A 21,341-nucleotide genomic window follows, 5' to 3' on the forward strand; every position below is an offset into this window, starting at 1 on the left:
GCTTTAGGGATTTGGATTGAAGAGTGCTGGAAGAAGAACAACGGCAGTGCTACACAGTAGCCTGAAGAGGCTCCTTTAGAAGAGCTGTAATGCTATCCTTTGTTGTGCAGTAAAATTAAACTCATCGTTATCGGACAAGTCGTCGTGTCATTGTTGGTGAGTAACCATAATTAATTATCTACGTACAGTACTTATTACATGTACATGTACATGTTTAGTGTCACTGTATACACATTTTACTGTATACAATTTTTCTTGCATTGTACGTATTTATTGCTGGTGGCCTGTCGTAATGGCTGTAACATATGTGATATCGGAGACGCTCGATATCTTTAAAATAATATTTAGGTTTTACTGTATATAAACTGTGTTTACATACATAATTTCAACGAATCTTACCTAATATCTAAGAGAATACAAAGGGTTTATGCTGTATAATTGTGCGGGAAATGTTTATAATAGTGTGGGAGAGTTTATAAGGGCTTAAAATATACAAAAATAACCATATGAACATATGGTTTCTACTTCGCGAGATTTTCACCTTTCGCGGGGGGTTCTGGAACGCAACCCCCGTGATGGAGGAGGGATTACTGTATTTGATATTTGGACCAAAATCTTCACACATTATACATTTCATGTCATTATTAGTATAACATAGAAAAACTTCCTGATTTAGGTATGTGTTCAGCATTTCTTTCCTTGCATTTCCTGTCATCTTACATTTTCCCAGATCGTGGTAGACACGAAACACACATGAAACGTATGTATTACAAATAATGATATATTATTTACCCTATACAACTCCAGGTACCTCACACCCAGATAAACAGGCTTGAGCTGGGAGAATTTTTTGCCCGAGTTGAGCTGTGTCATTGGGGGATGGGATAGCAGGCTGCCTGCTGCTTGTGCTGTTCCGAAGGAATTTAAGGTGGTCCGGGATTACAAGTTTTTTCGTAAGCTTGAGGGATTCTAGTGTTAAACCAATATTAAACAGAAGCAAGTATAATTTTCTGTTAGTGTTACTGATTCATTCCATCACTGCTGTACCACATATACATACACACACACCAGAGGCATAGCTAGGGTTTTCAGCGCCCGGGGACAACTGAAGCTTTCGCGCCCCCTCCTGTTTGCCAAAATGCAATGGGGAACATCAATTCGGCGCCCCCTGGATGCTGCGCCCGGGGACAGATGTCCCCCCTTGCCCCCCCCCCAGCTACGCCACTGACACACACACACACACACACACGCACACCTTCCCTGTTGGATACACTCCATTTCGTCCCTCACTCTCTTGCTGCCCATCTGTTTCAAGTTCAATGAGCCAGCTGGATTAAACTTAATTCTGGAATTACTTCTGAGCAGGGGCAGTCCTTTATAGTTACAGGACACCAGACAAGAGCGCCCTCTAGTGAACCCTGGTTTCTACACACTGTGCTCCTGGATATTTTAAAAAGCTGAAATTTTTTCCCTCAAAGTAGCATGAACTCCCTCAACTGTAAGTAGTGTACCATTTGTCCCAGCTGGGAACAACCGGTTGTCATCAGTCAGTGGTATTTATAGCAATAAATGAACATAAGAACAAATTTTATGAAAGCTCCTTCAAAGCTTGTCAATTCTATTCACCTAATTTCTCCAAATAACACTGATTCTAGGTTTTGAAGGCCCCCAAAGACCTACTTGCTGCAACACTACTTGGTCACTTACTCCATGTATACAGTATATGGTCCCTGTGTAAAGAAAAGTATTCTAACATTGCCGTAAAATCTCTCATAAGTTTCAATAATAATAATAAGGACTGCTATCTACCGTACTAATTCATTCATATTGTAATTTTAAACTATCCAACCATATCACCTCTTAATCTCTGTCTGATTTCACTGCAATAGTCCTAGAAGTATTGTCATATGTACTGAATATTTGGTGAAATTCATACTTACATGTACAAACAACATGCAATACATTGCCAGTCTCTGGCATGATGCTAAACAAGAATTTAATGGGGAAACAGACAGTAGAAAAAAATCAGTCCTCCAGATGCACTCAACAGCCTAAATTACCTCATCAGGTTTGTAAAATTAGCACAGTATGGAAAGTTTTCAGTGAACTGCTAACATCCCCCATCACCTAACCTTCTCTTTTTCTTTTTCTCTCAGGGGAACAGGCAACACACTGACATATGCCAAGCTACCTGTCCTCTGACATCACCAAGATGATGAACTACCTGCTATGCTCTACTGTCCCGAAAAAATCCCACAAGCATTCAACCCACCTACCATTACATGTTCTCACATGCTGATGTTCTTTGAGGTATTGCCTCTATTGCCCCACTCACAGTGAGAGGACACAATGCCTCCTCAGGGTTGCCCAGATGATTGAGTTACCCTTTCCTAGTCTGCAGCAACAGAAACTCTTGGGTAGGTTGCTTTGTTATGAGTTTGGCAAAATTGTGGAAATTTTTGGGAACTTCACAAAACTCAAAAATGCATTGAAATTAACAAAGGAGGAGGAGCTGAACTATTTTTGAGTGATTTGTAATTGTGCAATAGTCTTTGAAGTGCTTGAGGGCTAGGGAATAGTCTGCCAACTATGCTGCAGCAATTACAACCAAAAATGTGAACTGAGCTGTGAGGCAGCAGTGCTAACCATGGCTGTGGAGTTGGTACACATCATTTTGACTCTGACTACTCAATGGCACCACCAACTCAGACTCCTCCATTTGTAATTACACGAACTTATTTAGCACGTTGACTGAAAGCACAAATAAAAGATACAAGGCATTGTCATTACTGCCACCGTGAATCATCAGGTTACTTTTTAGCACCCTTGCATGCTAAAGTTTGGGTTTAAAGGCCATAGTGATGCTGTTGTGGCTTTTTTTATATTATCTATTCATTACTACCTACACAATTAAAAAACAGGCTATATTTTTACTAGAAGAAAAAAATGTTTCGTTAAATTAGTACATTCAATGAATTTGGAAATTTTCACACATATTACAATGTACATTTAGTAGGAGAATGTACATTTTTACTGACTCCATCTCCTGTAACCCAATAATTGCTTACGACTCTGACTCCACAGTCCTGGTGCTAACTACTGCGTCTCTGTGCCAAAAAAAACACAGAACAATTATAAAAAATAAAACACACTGAACTGTTGCTAACGTTTAATAAGTAAAAAGAAAACAGACATGAAAAAAGAGAAAAATTGAACTGTAATCAAAAGGACTTTCACCAAGACCATATCCACTGACCACATGTGTTATACAGTATGCCTAACCTTTAAAGAAAATAAGCAGAAACCAAGCTGGCCCTTGGTGTTCACTGGTGTACATTTGTTCACTATAGAATTTTTTTAATTCTGTTTACACTGCTAATTTGCCTCATGGGTGGCCAGCACAATTTTACGGCTTTAATTTTGAAATTGGTTCTCAGTTGATTTAAAATGATCTCATTATCCCACACGTTGAAAGTCTTTAACATACAAGTATTTCCACATTTTATTTGTGGTTAACTATAAGCAAAATACTTTATGTTCCTGTAAAATAATTGAAAATTTTCACTGAAGTGATAGAGAATAACCATACACTTTGATGTTGGTATGGATTGAAAGATCTGATGAGACTTTGAAATCCATCTCTGACCAATTAAATTCTCAAAGTCATTTAATTTTTTCCAGAAGAAACGGACTACAGTGTATTTTGAGAAGGAGGTATTTTTGTGCTATTAATCAAATCCTTGGCCTTTCGGTTATAATTTTCATACACAGTAACTACAATCACAGCAAATTAAAGAATTCATGAATTTTCTAAAAGGGCTGAAGCAGTACAAGAAGGTCATGATGCAAATGACACCGAAGAGGGAAAGACAAGGCCAAGGTACAAGATTAAATATTATAATGTCAGTTGCAGAAAACAAAAGAAAGAAAAGACAGCGCTACACACTGGATATTTATGTCATAAAAAGGTGCTATATGGATGTGATAAAGAGCGGGCATCGAAAAGGATAGATTATCTTTTATCAAGTGAAAATTTAAATACTGTACCACTTAAATCAAAGTATTTTAAAAACAAACATATTTTGCCAGTAAAAGTTATACAACATGCCATAGATTGTGAATTAAAAGCTCCAATATTCCAAGTCTATTCTTTGATTGGAAATGATGTCTCTTCATTAATTGTTTAGTTGCAACTCTTGCAAACAATTGTCTCTGTGGTTTTTATAATGGTGATTTGAAATAAAGAGTGATCTACTGGTACATTAATAGCAGCAGCAGTATTATTGTCACAAGAACAGAGTACAGTGAAATAATTCAATCAACATTCAACCAGCAATCAGCAGTGTTGCTGCATGGCACTTAACTCCCATTTCCTATATAGCGTCTGCATGTTCTCCCACATATGTTTGGCTTCCCTTCAAAGTCCATGAAATTGCTACTAGAATGACTGCTGACTCAAATCTGGCTTTTGTTCTTACACTGTGTTACTAAATTTCTCTTGTTTTACAGTAATGAAAATCTCACTTCAGCTCCAACAGGAAAGATATGAATTACATTTATTTAAACAAAGACAAGACATGTGATGGAGTTACAGTAAACTCACTAGTGGTGATATCACATGCTTGAAAAGCCTGCTTTGTACTGAAATGAATTCTACTATCAAGAAGAGACCAAAAAAGCTCAAAATGGGACTGAAAGTATGCATATCAATAACAGAGAAGAGGAAAACTAAAATAAATTGAAAATACTTGGAGCAGAGAAACTTTAGATTGTAAATGAGCTTGCCATAAATCGTAAATGTTAACATGTGAAACTACAAACTTGTCTACAAAGCTTCCAAGTACAGAGTTGGCTCTATATAGTTGCTAGGGCCGTCTTAACGCATAGGCATGCCGGGCAGTTGCCCAGGGGCCCCATGCTAATCTATGTATGTTGTGACTTGCTGAGTAGTTGTGTAGGTAGGGGGACCTATTGCCCGGGCACCTATAATGCTGTTAAGACGGCCCTGATGGTTGCATGGATGATATTATATGACATCACTTCCAGGACACATTCCCTGACAACCAGCCATCACTTGTGGTAACAACAAAATGACCATCATATAAAAAATCCAAAACAAATTCCCATAACACTAAAACAACAATTAATAACAAAAGAAATCAAATATTTAAAATCTCTATATTAGAAAACGTAGCTAGGCCTTAAACTAAGGAAGAAAAAATTCTGAAACCTGGAAAAAATTATCAGAGTCCTGAAAATCCTAACAATAAGGAAGTAAAAAGAATCTTAACCATGAAATATGTATTACACAAAAGACAAATACTAATTTCTTTACAGAATCCACAATCTCGGACAAATAGGAATTACTGTGGCAACTGCACCACAAAATGGTGGCACCCATGGAAAACAAAAATGCTGTTGGAAAAAGGCACAGAAAATTTCTGCCTATTGGAAAACAAAACCAAAGTCAAAGACTAATAATAAAAATGCATCCAGCAACCCAAAAAACCTTTCTAAGCCTCTAAACCACTAGGGAAATAAGTAAAAATGATCAATTTAACACATTCATATTTGGCACACTCTTTTTTTTTTATACTTCTATTGTATTGTATTTTTACTGGCCTCAGAATATTTTGCCTGCCTGTTTAGAAGACCTGTATTGTGGTTTTGTCTCCCATCATACCTTGGTGTTACTGACAAGTACCTGTTGGCCCATATTTGTTATCTATAGTTCCTTGCAGAAATTTATTTACAGTGAATAAAACTGTCCTTAACAAAGCAGTACATAACATCCTCAACTCCAGAACACTAAGAGCACATTTTGCATTTACTAAAATTACTTTTGTAATTTTGAACAATTCATGAAATTTCTGGCATTCTTTTTGCTTTTCAAATTTGTTATTTTGTGATGTCACTGTGTTAGCACTTTGTAGACAGTTTTTCCTTAAAGATGCTGCAAACTCTGTGCATTTTTGCATTGTTGTGGTCCTATTGTTGGCAATGATGTCTGTCGCCAACCATATGACTATCATACCTCACAACCCGTGATGTTACCACATTGCTATTATATAAGGTGGTGGTACATTTAGTTCAATATCTAACATTTAAATCTGCTTACTAAACGTACTGTGGATTCTATTTTTGAACATCTTACCCGTATTCCAACTATGAACTTGCATGATTCCTTAACACCATCTGCTATGTTCTAGTTTTCCCTTCTATCAACAAATATTTCTACATTAACTGTTCACAACAAATACAAACGTTTGATTACAGACCTGCTCACTGACTCTGCCAAGTCTGCACATTCCTCCCATGTGTTTTTAGGAGTTTTTGTTCTGGTTAAGCCCAGATTCCAAAAATGTGTGCATTACATTGAATGACCATCCCACATACATTTGAAATGTGGCAGAGAGCCTAAACACCAGAAGAAATCCCAACCAGAGTTCAAAGATGCAGCGAAACAGGGACATAAACCTAGATTCTAGAGCTGTGAGAGAGCAGCAGTAGCAAGAACATAATCTGTTTACCTCATCAAACTTGTATTGACTACACAATCAAGACAAAATCACATGCAGTGCTGTAATTAATCGTTGCATGCATTCCTTCTTTCATTGTAAGCCTTACGAAATACAACATATGCTGTGAGCATAACAGAACTCATACCCAGTAGTGATTTGAGCTGCCTACTAAATTACAGATTTCAGGTTACAACTGGTCTTCTTAGATCTGAATTTCTATCTCTACTTGTTTTAGTTTCATTCACTGAACACTCTTAACTCTCCATCGCTTTAAGGCTTTTCAGCATAAGCTCTGCTTACCTTCTCCATCAAAAATAAGTGGTGTCTCCAAGGTAGGTGTTGGCTTTGATCCATCATCTGGATTGAGAGTCAAAAAGAAACGAAAAGAAACTACCATTATTGAGGTTAATACAATCTACTCTACAGCACTTTTGAATGAATGGGATTTGCACATGGCCCGGCCATAGAGAAAGGAAGAGATCAGACAGATAGACAGACAGACAGAAAGACAAATAGGTACAAAAGCAAAACAAAAACATAGCAAGTAAAATCATTGCTTTGAACATTGTTTTAGTATTACACTGGTGATTACTGCTAGCTTTGTTGTCATTTATGTTCATATATAATTGTTCCGAGAGTTTCTATTATTGGACTGTCCACTTATATCCTGTGTCCTAAACACTCCCATCTTTTGTCATGTCACGCCAACAGTTTCCAGTTTTTTTCTTTATTCTTTTCTTTGAACACTAATTTAAGATGGGGACTGGGTGGTTGAAGAGACAAAAAATAAAATACATACAAGCTTCAGAAATTAGGTTTCCACACCGATTTCTAGACTTCATCACTTTTTGGTCTAATACAGGTGTGTCTAACTCAGATCATGGAGGGTCAAAGTGGGCCAAACAATAATGAGAAGCTTTTAGAGTCAACAAATGGCCAGCTCACTTCATCCCTATTGAACCTGTGTGTCCACTATACAATATCTGTTTGAACAAAACATTTGAAAAGGAAAGTGTGAATGCCCGAGAAAAAATTAAAATCAACAGCTTATCAAAAATCTGGTGCTGCACAATGAGAGCACAAAGAAGCCACAGAATCAAATAATACGATTCCTGAACAGAACAGAAATGCCTTTTATTTAAGAAATTACTTATATGGAAAATGACAGCTCTCCAGGAACTAAGTTTCAGACCCCTGAGTTAGTTGGTCATCTTTTGGCCCCTGGTACATCCCATTGCTTTTTTGGCTGCTGGTTAAGGGAAAATAAACAAAGCATTCTGAGTTTTAAAAAACAAGTCAACCTAAACAAAGGCAAAGGTATTGTCATCCTTAAACAGCAGTAATTGGTAAGTGGCCAGGATGAATCTCTACAGTCACTGTGGCTCTCCGGGATCAGAGTTTGGCAGCCCTGGTCTATTGGTGTTAAACAGTTGTACTTTAGTAGCTAGGTATTTAAAGGCAGAGGGTGAATAAGGAGAAGGATTGACCAAAATCCTGCCATAGTAACATGTTATTTTACAAAAAGAACTATTTAACTTATGCTTCTAAAAACAGTCAGAGTCCACTCCCAATCCTAATGCTGACCATTTGTAATTGTTGCACAGATTAAAACTTTTTCAAACTGAAAAGAACCTCACCTTCCATTTGTTGCAATTAAAGAAATTGCCCACTGTGACATCACAACAATGCACAAAAGGCACATGTTTAGAAAGACCATCACTGGTAAAGGATGTCCAAGATACAAACATTTTTTTAATATACACTGCATTTCACCCGTATAACAAAAAACAAAGCAAAGGTGATCCATGTCCAGATCCTCACAATATCTGGGAAAGAAGCAGTAGCAACTGGCATCTGGTAGAAGATTACAGCCCTAGGATCCAGACCTACATCTCACCAAGTCCACTTAAACTTACCACTGGCCCATGTACTATCTTTCCACATGTATACACATGAAGTGTTTCACATGTCTGAAAGAGCATTACTAAGAGTACAGCATTCAAAGTTTGATACCTCAGTTGTATTTTTAGTAAAGCTCTTTTAATGTCGGCATGGTCGACTTGTTTAAATATTTTTAGATGTATAGATAGCTGGTACTTTACTGATGGCCAAATGCTAATTGACTAAATAAAGTTAAAATTTAATGTATAGCCAGAGGTTTCAATTTTATATTTATTAATGGATACAGAGTAGGGTTTGCCCTATTTTTCTGAAACAACAGTCTTGCTGGATCGAAGTGTACAGTGGCTCTAATTTGTCTAAATTCTCCTACATAGACGATTTAGACTATTTAAAGGAAGGAAAGACATTTATTGTAATGTTGACTCCATTAATTGTATCCAAATGCAGACAACAGTAAATTCTTAAGGGGAGCAATGACTTTACTGTCATATTTAACAGCCAGTAACGGCGTATTGCACAATAACATGCAGTGAATACACTTGACTTGAGCATTCACAGTTTTCATCCTTTTTCTTTCTCTGTACATTTAGCATTTGTTTGCTCAAAGGTTGATACGCTTGCTGCTTCCTGAGCAGCTCTTCTTTTCTCCACCCTAGACGCCCGCTTCTTCTCTTGCGTTGGCAACTTTTTCCGTTAAAACTGATTAAGTCAGTGGTTGTGTTGCAATTACTTAGTGTGTTTTCCTTAATTTTTCATTTAACCTGGCACTTAAGTCTTCAATCTGCCTCAAGAATGATTCAAGATATGAAGAGGTAGGGGAAGGTGGTAGGGTTTAGAACGGCACCCGTATACATGCGCCACACAGCCACCCTGCTGGTTAATTCTACAATAAAATAAAAAAAAAGAGGAATAACCTTGGAGGTCAATCACCACAACGAAAGCGGATAGTAGATGTCACGTAGCATATGTGTACCAAATTTCAGGTCAACAGTTCAAATGGTTTGCGAGCTACAGGTGATTTAATATCCTGAACAGACAAATGAACAGCCACAGTAACATATTATATACAGTTTAAAGATCTGCCCATTTCTTAGAAATATGTCTTAGTAAGCAGACAAGTTAAAATAGCCTGTCATATAACTGCTGTCCTTCAGCATTTAACACTGACTGCACCCTTGTCTGTAGTGCTCACTGCTAATCATTAGGGTACAGACTATACTGTACAACAGGCATGTCAAACTCACTACCATTGGTGGGCCGCTTCGACTGCCATACGTGCGTCAGCGGGCGGTACTGTAACAAATACTATTATACTATTATACAAAGTTACTGTAGCTTTCTTTCCAATACTGAAAACTTTAAAAAATGTAACACTTAAAGTTTAAAGAAAAGCAATTTATTTCCATGCAGTCTCCATACAACAGTGTAGAATTAGAGTCTTAACCTCTTAGCTAGGTCCTTATTATATTACTAGGCTCACCCTCCTTTTAAGGCGACCGACTTTTATCCTCAATTTGTGTGCGCTCCATATGTACATCAGGCATGTAAGTGTAGGGAATGAGAACATCAAAGTGCCCATTCATAACATCTCCCGAAAACCTAAGTTTTTTTATCCCCTCGAGTGCCTGTCCAAACTTGGAGTGTAGGACTCCATAATAATATACTTGAAACTCATAGTGGAACAACTCTCCCGCTGCCATTAGCTCAGAAATGGTACCATAAGTTTGAGACTTTGACATTTCAGTGAGATACTGAAGCTCATTTGTATAAGAGATTCCTGACGGCATCATTGTAAATGGCTGAAACCTTGACCAATTACTTAAAACATGTCGTACAATGTCAGCCCGAATCTGTACCGCTAAAGACGGGAGTTTCATGCACTAAATAAGCTATAGATGAGAATAAGCAAGCACCATCTCCCCTGATATTTACTATGCGGTGAGGCATTTGTACTCCATCAACATTAATTATTTCCAGAGACATAATTTTGTCTATTTTTCCAGCGCATCGCGCACAACAGCAAGGGAACGATGGGAGCACCAGAACTCTGCTCACATCGCGTCGCTTCGTACCGCAAGCCGCAAGTACTAAGTCTGTGATAAGCGGATTACCGCTACGCTTTGCACTCACGGGACGGAAGGACAATCCCGACCGCTTTTATATAGTGTCTTGATGATTTATATTCATTATATTATATTCATTGCTTATATAGGAGCCTTACAGTGTGAGATTTATTTCTTTTGTCCCGACACTTGGCATCTCTTGTTAGTAACCAGTTCGTCAATATCAGGCTTGAAATCTTGTGAAGCTGCAACTTTTATGAAGGATGAAAGGTGCTCGACGGTAACGCTTGAGCGATGTGGGGTTTTGGTAGCTTTCATTAACAAAAACAATTGCTCACAAAGGTATGTGCTTCCGAAAACAGACAGTACTCTCGATGCCAACTTACGGATCTGCACATACGAGGGTGGCAGGTAAGCATGCAAGCCTAGCACACCAACTTCGTTGTATTGTTCCATCAGAATAGAATCTGACTGCACTTCAATCAATTCCATTTGGATATTCTCAGGCGCATTCTCAACGTTGTAAGAGAACAGCGCAATGCCCTGTTTGTGAGAACTGCAATCACGAAAACGCTCACTGAATTCATTGCTCAGTAATTCAAGTTGGAAAACAAATCCACCAAAAATCAAATTTTACTTTACTAAGTTTACTTCAAAGTTTATATTGTAAAATAAGCCGATATGCAAAAAGCCACCTGACCTACAATAATTTTACAAACTCAAAATCACAAAAATGTTAATAAACAACTCACCAACTTCTCACGTCCACTGCAGATCTTCAGCTGTAGTCTGCACTAACTGTTCGTTACAATACTAGCACAAAATTACATGAAACTAGAGCAAAAAAACGTGAAAATATGCGGGCTATTACTACTCGTGATGGTCAGTTCTGCCCAGTGGCCAGTCTCAGCAACCCAGTCAGTAGTGTAGCCTTAGCAGGCGCGGCTCTAGGCTCGTGGCGGCCCTGGGCAGAGAAAGAATCAGTGGCCCCTTCGCCTGGCCATGTCAATACGGTATCTTATGCACAGCGGATGGTCACATCCGTTGCGGACACTGCATAGCCGCCTCGTGCTCATGACATGCTTCTAAATACTCGTGTCTGTAACTTGAAAACCAAGTGGCGACCCATGATATTCTCATTACGGCAAAACATTATAATACTATATATAGCTTACTGCTCCGACTCTAGCGACATTTGTAAATACAGCGTATTAATTAACAAGAAACAGAATGTTTTTTTGGCCACATTGCCGTCAGCTGTGTCGTTATTTTCTCTTTCTGTTTTATATTCAATATATATTAGCGCGGCGGCCCCTGGGATTTGGTAGCACTGTGCAGGTGCACAGTTTGCACATGCCTAAGGCCACCCCTGCTGCAGCCTAGCACTTCAGTTGTGACGCTGCGGCTCATTAACTTGTCAAGGCTCGTGGCTATAAAAGCAAATGACGTTTCCGGTACCGTAATGCCATGGGAAAATGCGCTTTTGTCAGAAGGCAGAAGTAAGAAAAGTCAATAAGTAACACCGAAGATGCAGAATACTGTCGTTTGTGATTGAATCAATCATTTTGTACAAGTTCAGTGCTAACTAGGATCTGTCATGCGGGCCGCACAGATTTCTGTTGCGGGCCGCATGCTGCCCGGGGGCCGCGTGTTTGACATGCCTGCTGTACAAGATACTGTTGTGCCAGACAGACATGGTATCCAAAGAGGATCTGTTGGATGGTAGCAAAGATAAAGTCCAACAGCTTTTTATTTTTTTAATTTCCAGGCAAAAGAATACTGACAACCATAATATGATAGAAAGGAGATGTGCATGTATTCAAGAAACTGTACTCTGAGTAGATGTTTGTAACTCTGAGAATCTAGTGTCAAAGACTGGAGAACTCACCCATAAGCAAAGCTTTTCAAAGAAAAAAAAAACAAAATTAGCTAGAAAACATGCTGTTACCAAAACTAAGACACCCTAACCTTAAAGTGGAAAAGTGGAATACTATGAGTTAAAAACATTAAGTACAAAGCAAATGCAAAGACAGAAGTTGTTTGAGGAATGGATCTGTAATCTTGGACGCACCACAAAACACACATCGGGTTATATAGTGAAGCATCCTTGACATTGCACATGGTGTCCTATGGGAGACAGCCCTAATAGTACACTGAATTTGAGCATCACACTCACAAAACACTGAAGCTCGTGCTTTGACTCTTGTCTGTTCTCTGGCTTTATTTCTTACCTAGTGTCTTTTAACAATCTCTACCACCGTCAATAGACAAACATTGTTAAAGATGGCTTTAAAGATCATGGCATATTAGTTCACATTGTAATCTCATAGATGTTTTGGGTTCATAAAACACCATAATCTTAAGGGAAAGAGAAAGAACATGTCTAGAATGCTTTAAGTTGCAAGAAATGTATTTAGATGACATAACTACCAAGACTCCTACGATCAAAGCAGCTTGAAAAACAAATGGAAGGATGGACTGTGTTTTTCATTGCATTTTCAGAAAAGAGTTATCATTATTTCATATGATCTGATTATCCCATTGTACCACTAAAGCCTTTGCTTTCATTTACATAGCCTTAGAGTTGTGGATAGTTGCACAGTGTTGACCACTAGTCATGTAGTGTGACATCCCACTAACTCGATGTTAGCACAATGCAACTTGCCATGATAAAATCTTAATCTTGTTTTAATCATCTTCAGTGCTTTGACAATCTCCACTTTGACAGACTCCTGTTCATGACTTGTACTTCTTATTAAAGAATGTGCTGGAGTAGAAAGGTTTATCGAGATACTCTTTCTTTGTGCCAACCTCCAGTAATTACCTTTTATAAGATGCATGGGGGACGGTGACCTTATTCTAACCCCAGGTATTAGTGTACACAAGCCTAATTAAAAGTAAATATTTAACCATAAAATGAAAACTCTGTGTTCAGATTCAGCGGGTTGGAAAATGGATGGATGGATGAAAACTTACACAAAAAATTATTGAGCATTTTCTTTACTGCTTGTTTTGACGAGAACCATCTAATTCATTATTCAATGACTAAACTGTTAAATAAGCACAGATTAGCATTTACCATAAAATAACTTTTTTCATTAGGCAGCACACTGGCACAGTGGTAGCACTTCTGCCTCGCAGTAAAGAGAACGGGGTTTACGTCCATAGTGTTCCCTGTGTGGAGTTGACATGTTCTCTTCATGTCAATGTTGATTTCCTTCAGGTGCTTCAGTTTCCTCCAACAGTCCAAAGACATGCAGGGTAAGTAAGTTGATGTTGCTAAGCTGGCCCTGATGAGTGAGTGAGTGAGTGAGTGAGTGAGTGAGTGAGTGAGTGAGTGAGTGAGTGAGTGAGTGAGTGAGTGAGTGAGTGAGTGTGTGTTCACCCTGCGATACACTGGCACCATATCCAGGAACGGTTTCTACCTTGCACCATGTGATCACTGGCAGCTGCCGCCGACTCTGCTTTGAATAAGCAGGTTAGAAAGATGGCTGGATGAATAACTTAATTAGTTTATGTATTCAATCAATCAATCAATCAATCAATCAATCAATCAATCAATCAATTAATTAATTATACACTGAATAATATATATCCAGTTATTTTATAAACAAAATTATACAGTAGCAGCAGGGAGCAACCAGCATTGACCAGAAGGCAAGAACAAATCCTGGATCAAGACACCAAACTATACCAGAAAGAGAAAAGGTAATAATACTCATAATAAAATGCACTTTGATTAAAATTCTGTGTATTTTTCTAAGTAATTTAGGAGTAACAACCACTGATTTTCAGTTTGTCATCAGGCTCATTCATGTGCCTAACATCCACAAAAATTCCATTTGTTAGATAACATAGCACACATAGTTTTGGGATAAGAAGATATACTGAATCATCCAACAGAAAAACCCCTGATAATACAAACATTTCTAAGAAAGTCTGAACTGCTAGGAGCCAGGGTGAGAACCACATTTTAAATTGAAATTTTAAATCAATTAATGTAAAAGACTAAATCAGCCTGCATTATTCAATTCCTACTTTATTCTGTCAACAATAATTCAAACTATTTTTCTTGCAAATACTTCACCCAATATGTTTGTATATCTTAGGTTTAAATGCTATGTGGCAGCCAGGATAATTTTCCATGTACTCTAAAGAAGTTATAGTAGGTCACAGACTACACAAACTGGATCTGAATAAAGAAAAAATAAAGAAAAAGAACCACTTAGGGGTAAAAAAAAAAGAGAAATGAAACCTTCCATCACATTATCTACCAGCAAGCTCTAAAATGGTGGGAGCTCAGCTGAGGAAGCCAGCTGGAGATGACCGTGAATCACATCCATTCAGACTTTCCTTTTCTACTCAGGTTTCCTGATTGACAAGGTGCCTCCTGAACAGGGGTTAAAGAAGAACTGAAATAAAAAGCGACAGAGGTGGGGGAAGCCACTGTTCAGCTTTGGCTTTTATTATTTTACTTTAAAAAAAAGAAAAGAAAAAAGAAAACAAAACAAGAAAAAAATAAAGCGTTGTTGTGCTTCTGCATATAAGATGGAGTGTCAAAGAACTGGCAGTCCATTCAGGAGTTAATTGTCCCGGCCAGACAATGACTGCATTCTGTAGCCAGACAAAGGACTTCCTCTACTGTGATGTGCACAATGCCATTCTGCTCTTCACTTTCAAGAGTACATCAAGTGCATCTCCCATATAGACCAGTGAGGCAGGGGTGAGTGCCTGGGAGAAACAAACTAAGCTACAAGATTAAATATATTTGAGTCCAAGCAGGCCAGTGTAAAGCATATTGTTTCACTTTCAGTGCTATTCACAGAATTCATATTTGTTTAATTTCTTCATGCAAAGACCTACCAATGTTTATATGTTATATCTATATTGAACTTATCTTTTTACATCCTTGCTGCCAATAAAAATACTTTTGTCCTCAAAAGAAGTTCTATATATTTAGTGGCTGGATAGCTTAACATGGACCATGGTTCCAGAAAAGAAGACCACCAGATCCAAGCACACTTTTGAAAAACTCAAAAGCAAAGATTTCCGTATCCATTTTCTGAATCTGCTTATTCTTAGTCTTTCCCAGCAGTATCAACCAAAAAAATATGTACAAACTAGTTAATCGCAGAGCTTACCAATGAACCTAAAATACAACTGCTGTAATGAAGGAAATACAAGAGAACTTACAGAAAGTCAATAAAAATATGCCTGTGAAATTCAATGCAGACAACAATGTAATCACAACATCTATCCACAAGATATCCGAATGTAAGGCTGCAGGAGGACAGAACAAATAGCAGCTCTGGAAGAAGCACCAGTTACAGCCAACAACAACAGTAAATGTCCCTTCTTCTTTATAGCTTGGCTTCGTCTGGATAGGTGCACTGAGGAGCACCTAGAACACATGGAATCAAAAATGAACCTCTAAAAAATCCTTTTAGAAATGATAGCAGATAGCACAGCAGCAAACAACACTGTGAGTACTGCTGTAACTTCATTTTAGTGGTCTTGCTTGTTAAAGTTTCCCATCTTAATTGTTTATTTCAGTTTTAAACAGCTGCATTCAGTGTTTTATTGGCTCCTTATTAGCAATAAGATGCAAATTACAAAGAAGCCAGCAGTTCTCCCTCTAAGCTGTTCCTGTTTGCACCTGGGTGGATTCATCATGCACTATTTGGTTTAATAAAAGGAAGAGGACTAACAATCACTCGCCTGTTTTAGGCTTAAAATCATTTGGATGATGGAAAGGAAAGAAAAAAAAACTACACTGTAAGAACCTAATATTGCAGACTAACAAGCTATAAAATTAAATAAGGTCTGAAACCAGCAAGGATTGGTTTCTAATTAAGCAATTGGGTGGGAACAAAAACCTGTAGCCACAGCGGCCCTCCAGGACTGATGTTGCCCACCCCTGTGTAGCTTCTTAGCTCCAGACTTCTGGGGTCAAATCCTAGCACTGGTCAGAGTCTGTGTAACTTTCTTCTTCCCTCTTCATACAATAATGGCAGGAACTCTAAATGAAAGTGCATCAGTTTGATCTGTGACTCTGAACTACCCAAGTATAGGTAGGATAAACTACTTTCTGCACCCAGCAAGAGAGAATAGGGTTCAAAAAACAAATAGCTGAACACTGAATGTGTTCCTACATTCTGACAACACACAAAATTGCTGCATCATTATTTAAAATCTAAAACTATACTAAAAGACATATTTGGAAATGTCATGTGGTAGTTAGCAATGAAAGTTATGATCTGTGTTGCATTCAATGTTTATTTCAGCAAGGGTGAAATATACAAGAATATGCAATTTTAATACTTTTGACTTCGAAAAGGCAATATGAGGTAAGCAAACAGATACAAAAGACCTCCACAGTTGTTATATCTCCAACATCTCAGACAAAAGACAATCTATATAGCTGCCAGTTTATCTTAAGTGTGGCCTTATTTTACACAATTTTATTTTTTTTCTTCTTTCCTTTTCTTTTTTAATTTTACAAGCTTCTAAATGAAGCAAACCTTCTGACAACTCAGCATGTTGATATAAAACATTGGCTTTGGTTGACTATCTAATTAAACGTAGGGGTGAAACGTGAAATATGGTCCTAAAGCAATTAAGTGCAGGTTTTGACAAGACTCTTGCATAACTGGGCAAAATTCCTTTTTCTGTTAACTCTCTCCCTAAAGACAATCAGCATTTCTTGGACCTGAATTAAAGAACACAGAATGTTCTTGGAGACCTAAAATATGTGAAAGCACAACAAAGCTTTGGAAAGCTAGTTTTTTTTTTTCTTTAGTAGCTGACTACTTAATCTCATGGCTTTTCCTCTATTTTGCCAAGTTTTCATTTGAATCCAAGCAAAAAAAAAAAAGAGTAACAATAAAATAACACCACCACTAATGTCCACATTCAATTACCCCATGAAGCTTTATGATGCGATTCTTTCAGTTTGTGTGACATACATTCTCTGGGAAACTATTTCCTAAAAGCAGATATCACTTTTAACATTGAAAATCCTAGGAGCAGCAAGTTTTGTAAGCATGGCAGGAATTCTACTCTGAGTGCATTACCATTTTAAATACATACTACAATAAAAAGGAACAAAAACAGCATCTAGCTTTTGAAAACTCACTGACAGTTAGTGGAAGCCCACAAATGGCTCAGTGTTATGAGATGTGTCCCAACTTCCATTCAAGCGTCATTAATAAACTAAAGTTAAAAAAAAAAAGTGTAAACACTGCAGCTCCTATAGAGTGAATGAGGGTGTGCCGTGTCAAATTGGTACAGATATACCCCACAGTTTACTTTAAGAAATGGAGCCTACAGTCTAAACAGCTTACATCACTCTGACTACACCTACGGTATTAAACCACAGAGATCATCCAGTGCTGGATTTCTACAGTCAAAGCCCTAACACCTACTTCTCAGCCCCTTCATAATATTCTCCCAAGAGAACTATAACTGTACTAATTTCAAGTGCAGATTTTCTTCACTTGTTAAAAATTTTATTTTACATGTACAGCTACAACCACAGTATGAGACACAAAAGGAGTCTTAACCAACCATGCATCACTACTCTTCTTCACAACGTTTGGGACTGCTTCCTGTCTCCATCCTTTGGTCCAACATTTCTTACTCAGTTTTTCATTCCAGGGTTCTATTTAATGTAAGGTGTTGAATTCATTGTTTGTCATTGAAAGTATTCTAAATTCACTGGTAAAAATCATAACTTTGCAACAGTTTTGATGAGAACAGGCCACAATGTAATTTAATAGAAAAGCTCACTGATTACACTCCACTACACCTAAAATAAGGCACAGAAAGAGCCCAAATGCACATAAAATTGTGGTTTTTTTTTGACAAAACAACCATCAGAAAGATATAGATGGGCCCAATAAAAAGGAAAATGATAACAAATGTAAAACAAAAACTATTCTGACATTCCAAGTCTTAAAGAGTTTTGGACCAACTCTATCAGTGCCAACCTTAAAAATACTACCAAACACTCTCATATACTGTTTTACTCCTCATTCCACTCAAGGCTATGTCACATTAGATGACTTTTGGAGCAATTTTATGTTGTATCCTTCCTTTACATAATGTTAGGGAGTTAGAGGCAGTCGGCGGCATGCTCCTGTGAAGCCAGTCACATAATATGGCATACCCCGTCGACTCGCTCCAAACAATCCACAACTCACACTGACCAAATTAAACAGGTTTTATCTGGACTTTAGTAGTAGGAGTAGCCTGTGTGCATATGAGAGATGAAGACCAATGAATGCTCATCAATGCATATAACGTAGGTGTTTTAGATCTCACAAAAAGAAGTTCATCTATCTGATGCGTTTTATGTGCTATGACAGAATGTAAAAGAAGAAGAAACAAAAAAAAGATGGTAGCTGAACTTGCCATATCTGTTAACCCTTCATACAGCACCCTGCTTCATCAGGCAGCATGATATTGGCTGTCAGAAAAAGGGGTGAACATGACTATACTGTAAGATCGGCATGCAGTCACTAAATTGGACATGCCCAGTGATTTTAAGTCAAGTAAACTGACACGGTCCAGTAAGAAGATCAGCAACTGCAATAGGAAAATCTGACATAACATACGCCTAGCAGTTCCATCATGTGACATCAGCTTTATGTATTAGCTTAAATACTAATTTTGACTGAGTTAGACAATATTGCAGGTTTTAAATGCCCTAATGTGGTTATTTTCAGCCAAACCCCAAAAATGGGACAGCAGAAATAACCACTTTTGCCAGTCCCCAACGGTATATTGCCCATTTTATTCAGGAGGGCCTGCTGCCTCCTTCAAACTCCCCATGGCCCTGCTTTCCTCACAAAAAGGTAGTCAGCACTTCTTTAATCTGAAGGATTGCTTTGCCCTCTAAGTGTCTTGGGGACTGTTACATGTTTTCACAAGGGTACTGCAGCTCACTACCACCTAGACTCAACCATCTCCCACACTGGTATGCCAATTTGTTCTCTGCTTGTTAAAGTCTAATTCTGTTGTTCACTCTCTCTCTCTCTGCACACCAATCAAGGTCTTCTTATAGAACTACTAACTTCTTATAGAATGACCTGTGCTGTCCAGGTGCTGCCACCATTACTACTAACCTTTTCACAGTGAGCACCCACTCACAATAGCATAAGTCGAAGAAGATGTGCCATCCTCCCACTTCATTAGCCTATGGCTATAACCTCAGCAGATACCTTGGCACAATGTTCATACGTATTCAGAGACTTCTTGTCAATCCATACCTTTTCCACATCTTCTCATAATTTCTTGGGTAGAAAGCTGTAGTGTTTGTTTTGCAAATTTGTATTTCACAGTTACATTTAGATTATTACATTATCATTACTGCTACCACTTACCTTTCAGTCTTGTGAATTGTATGGTATTATAATCTTGATAGCTTTGTAAAGCACCTTGTAATGGTGCTTGCTGAGAAAAGCAGTACATAACAAGATAGAAGTACAAGACAGAGTAAGTGATTAATAAAACACAAATTAAACAGCACACATTTAGAAAAATCTTTACTATAAAATTAAAGACAGCCAGACATACTGGTTTAATCTATCTGTTTATCCCTCTCAGACTTCTGTGTGACTAGTTTGCATTTCTAAAGCAAAAGACAACTTCTAAAGGTGCTTTTGGACAATTTCTACTGTATGATGGCTACTTCTGGAAAATCAACTTTTCTTACACAAGCTATTGCTAACAAGGCAGATTATTAAATCAGTCCACAATTAAAAAATAAGGAGATGAACTCACCTTTTTTCCCTGCACTCGGCTGCCCAGATGGTTTGTCAGTTACTGAACCTTCAAGACAAGAGCAGAACGTTTTACATATAACAATGGGCAACAATGTTCATGTACAATACAGTATGTAAAAAGTGTCCAGTTACTGAAAGAATGCTCTGTAGAAACCTGTACTGCACGCCATAAAGTTTAATGATCTATTTTTTATATATAGTCCAGGTGTACTACATCACAGCAGAGATCTAAGCGACAGGTCCAGCAGAGCCAGATGCTTTTTACATAGCTGCATTAATTTCTGCAGTAGCAAATGTTTATATATAAATCATAATCAGTTATTAAAGCACTGTTGATACAGCTTCAGAACAGATTTATGTGAGTACCTAAACAACAAACTGTGGTCTCTGCTCTAAAAAATAAGAATGACACTTTGGTGCCCTTGTGCAAGGTTGATTTTATATTATCAAAACAATTTTACTTTCTTTAGATCAAAGGAAACTATGGGCTCAATATTCAAGGCAATTAACATATACTGTATGTTCCAGAAAAACAATTCTGTGAAGAAGCAGCAGACCATAGGCTGACAAAACAACAACAGAAATCATTACAGGAACAAGGAGTCATGATAGCAATCTAGCCTACATCAACTGACATGGTGAAAATCACCATGTAAAACAAAACAAAAATCACATTAACACTACAGGCAAGGGAAAAAACAAAACATCACCAGACAGTGAGGCCACTCAAACAACATCAACTACACCACCAAACAAAACTTTGTGGGTAACTTAGCAGATGCGAGAGATTTGTGTTTCAACTTCTAGCCGGAATTCCAGAAATATGAAGAGATCTGTGTAATTTATGAACAAGGTTCCTAAACTTGCAGAAGTCTAGATTAAATACTTTCACTTTCTCTGTTGTAGTTCGAATGGGATGATCAGACTTATTTTCAACAAACAACAAACATGTTGCTGCAATAAACCAAATACAATTTATTCATAACAGAAGGATAATAGAGACGGTTACATACTAGTATATAACATGAATTCAGACTTCTCAATGCCATCTGCGGATTCCATTTTCATTC

The 21,341-nt window shown here is 37.8% G+C and overlaps 1 protein-coding gene across 5 annotated transcripts in view; it reads right to left on the minus strand.

Annotated features, from left to right (window-relative positions):
* Positions 1–21,341, minus strand: part of smoc1 (SPARC related modular calcium binding 1) — a 228,174-nt gene that overhangs the window by 84,732 nt on the left and 122,101 nt on the right. For 4 of the 5 annotated variants that reach the window (XM_051920076.1, XM_028821148.2, XM_028821147.2 and 1 more), the window contains exons 5-6: positions 20,270–20,317; positions 6,822–6,911 (exon numbers count right to left, since the gene is read on the minus strand). In XM_051920076.1, coding sequence (XP_051776036.1) covers positions 6,822–6,911; positions 20,270–20,317 — 138 coding nt within the window. The remainder of the gene's footprint in view (positions 1–6,821; positions 6,912–20,269; positions 20,318–21,341) is intronic. The other variant, XM_051920077.1, reaches the window with a different exon arrangement.

Source organism: Erpetoichthys calabaricus, chromosome 16, assembly GCF_900747795.2.
Source record: "Erpetoichthys calabaricus chromosome 16, fErpCal1.3, whole genome shotgun sequence".
Classification (NCBI taxonomy): Eukaryota; Metazoa; Chordata; class Cladistia; order Polypteriformes; family Polypteridae; genus Erpetoichthys; species Erpetoichthys calabaricus.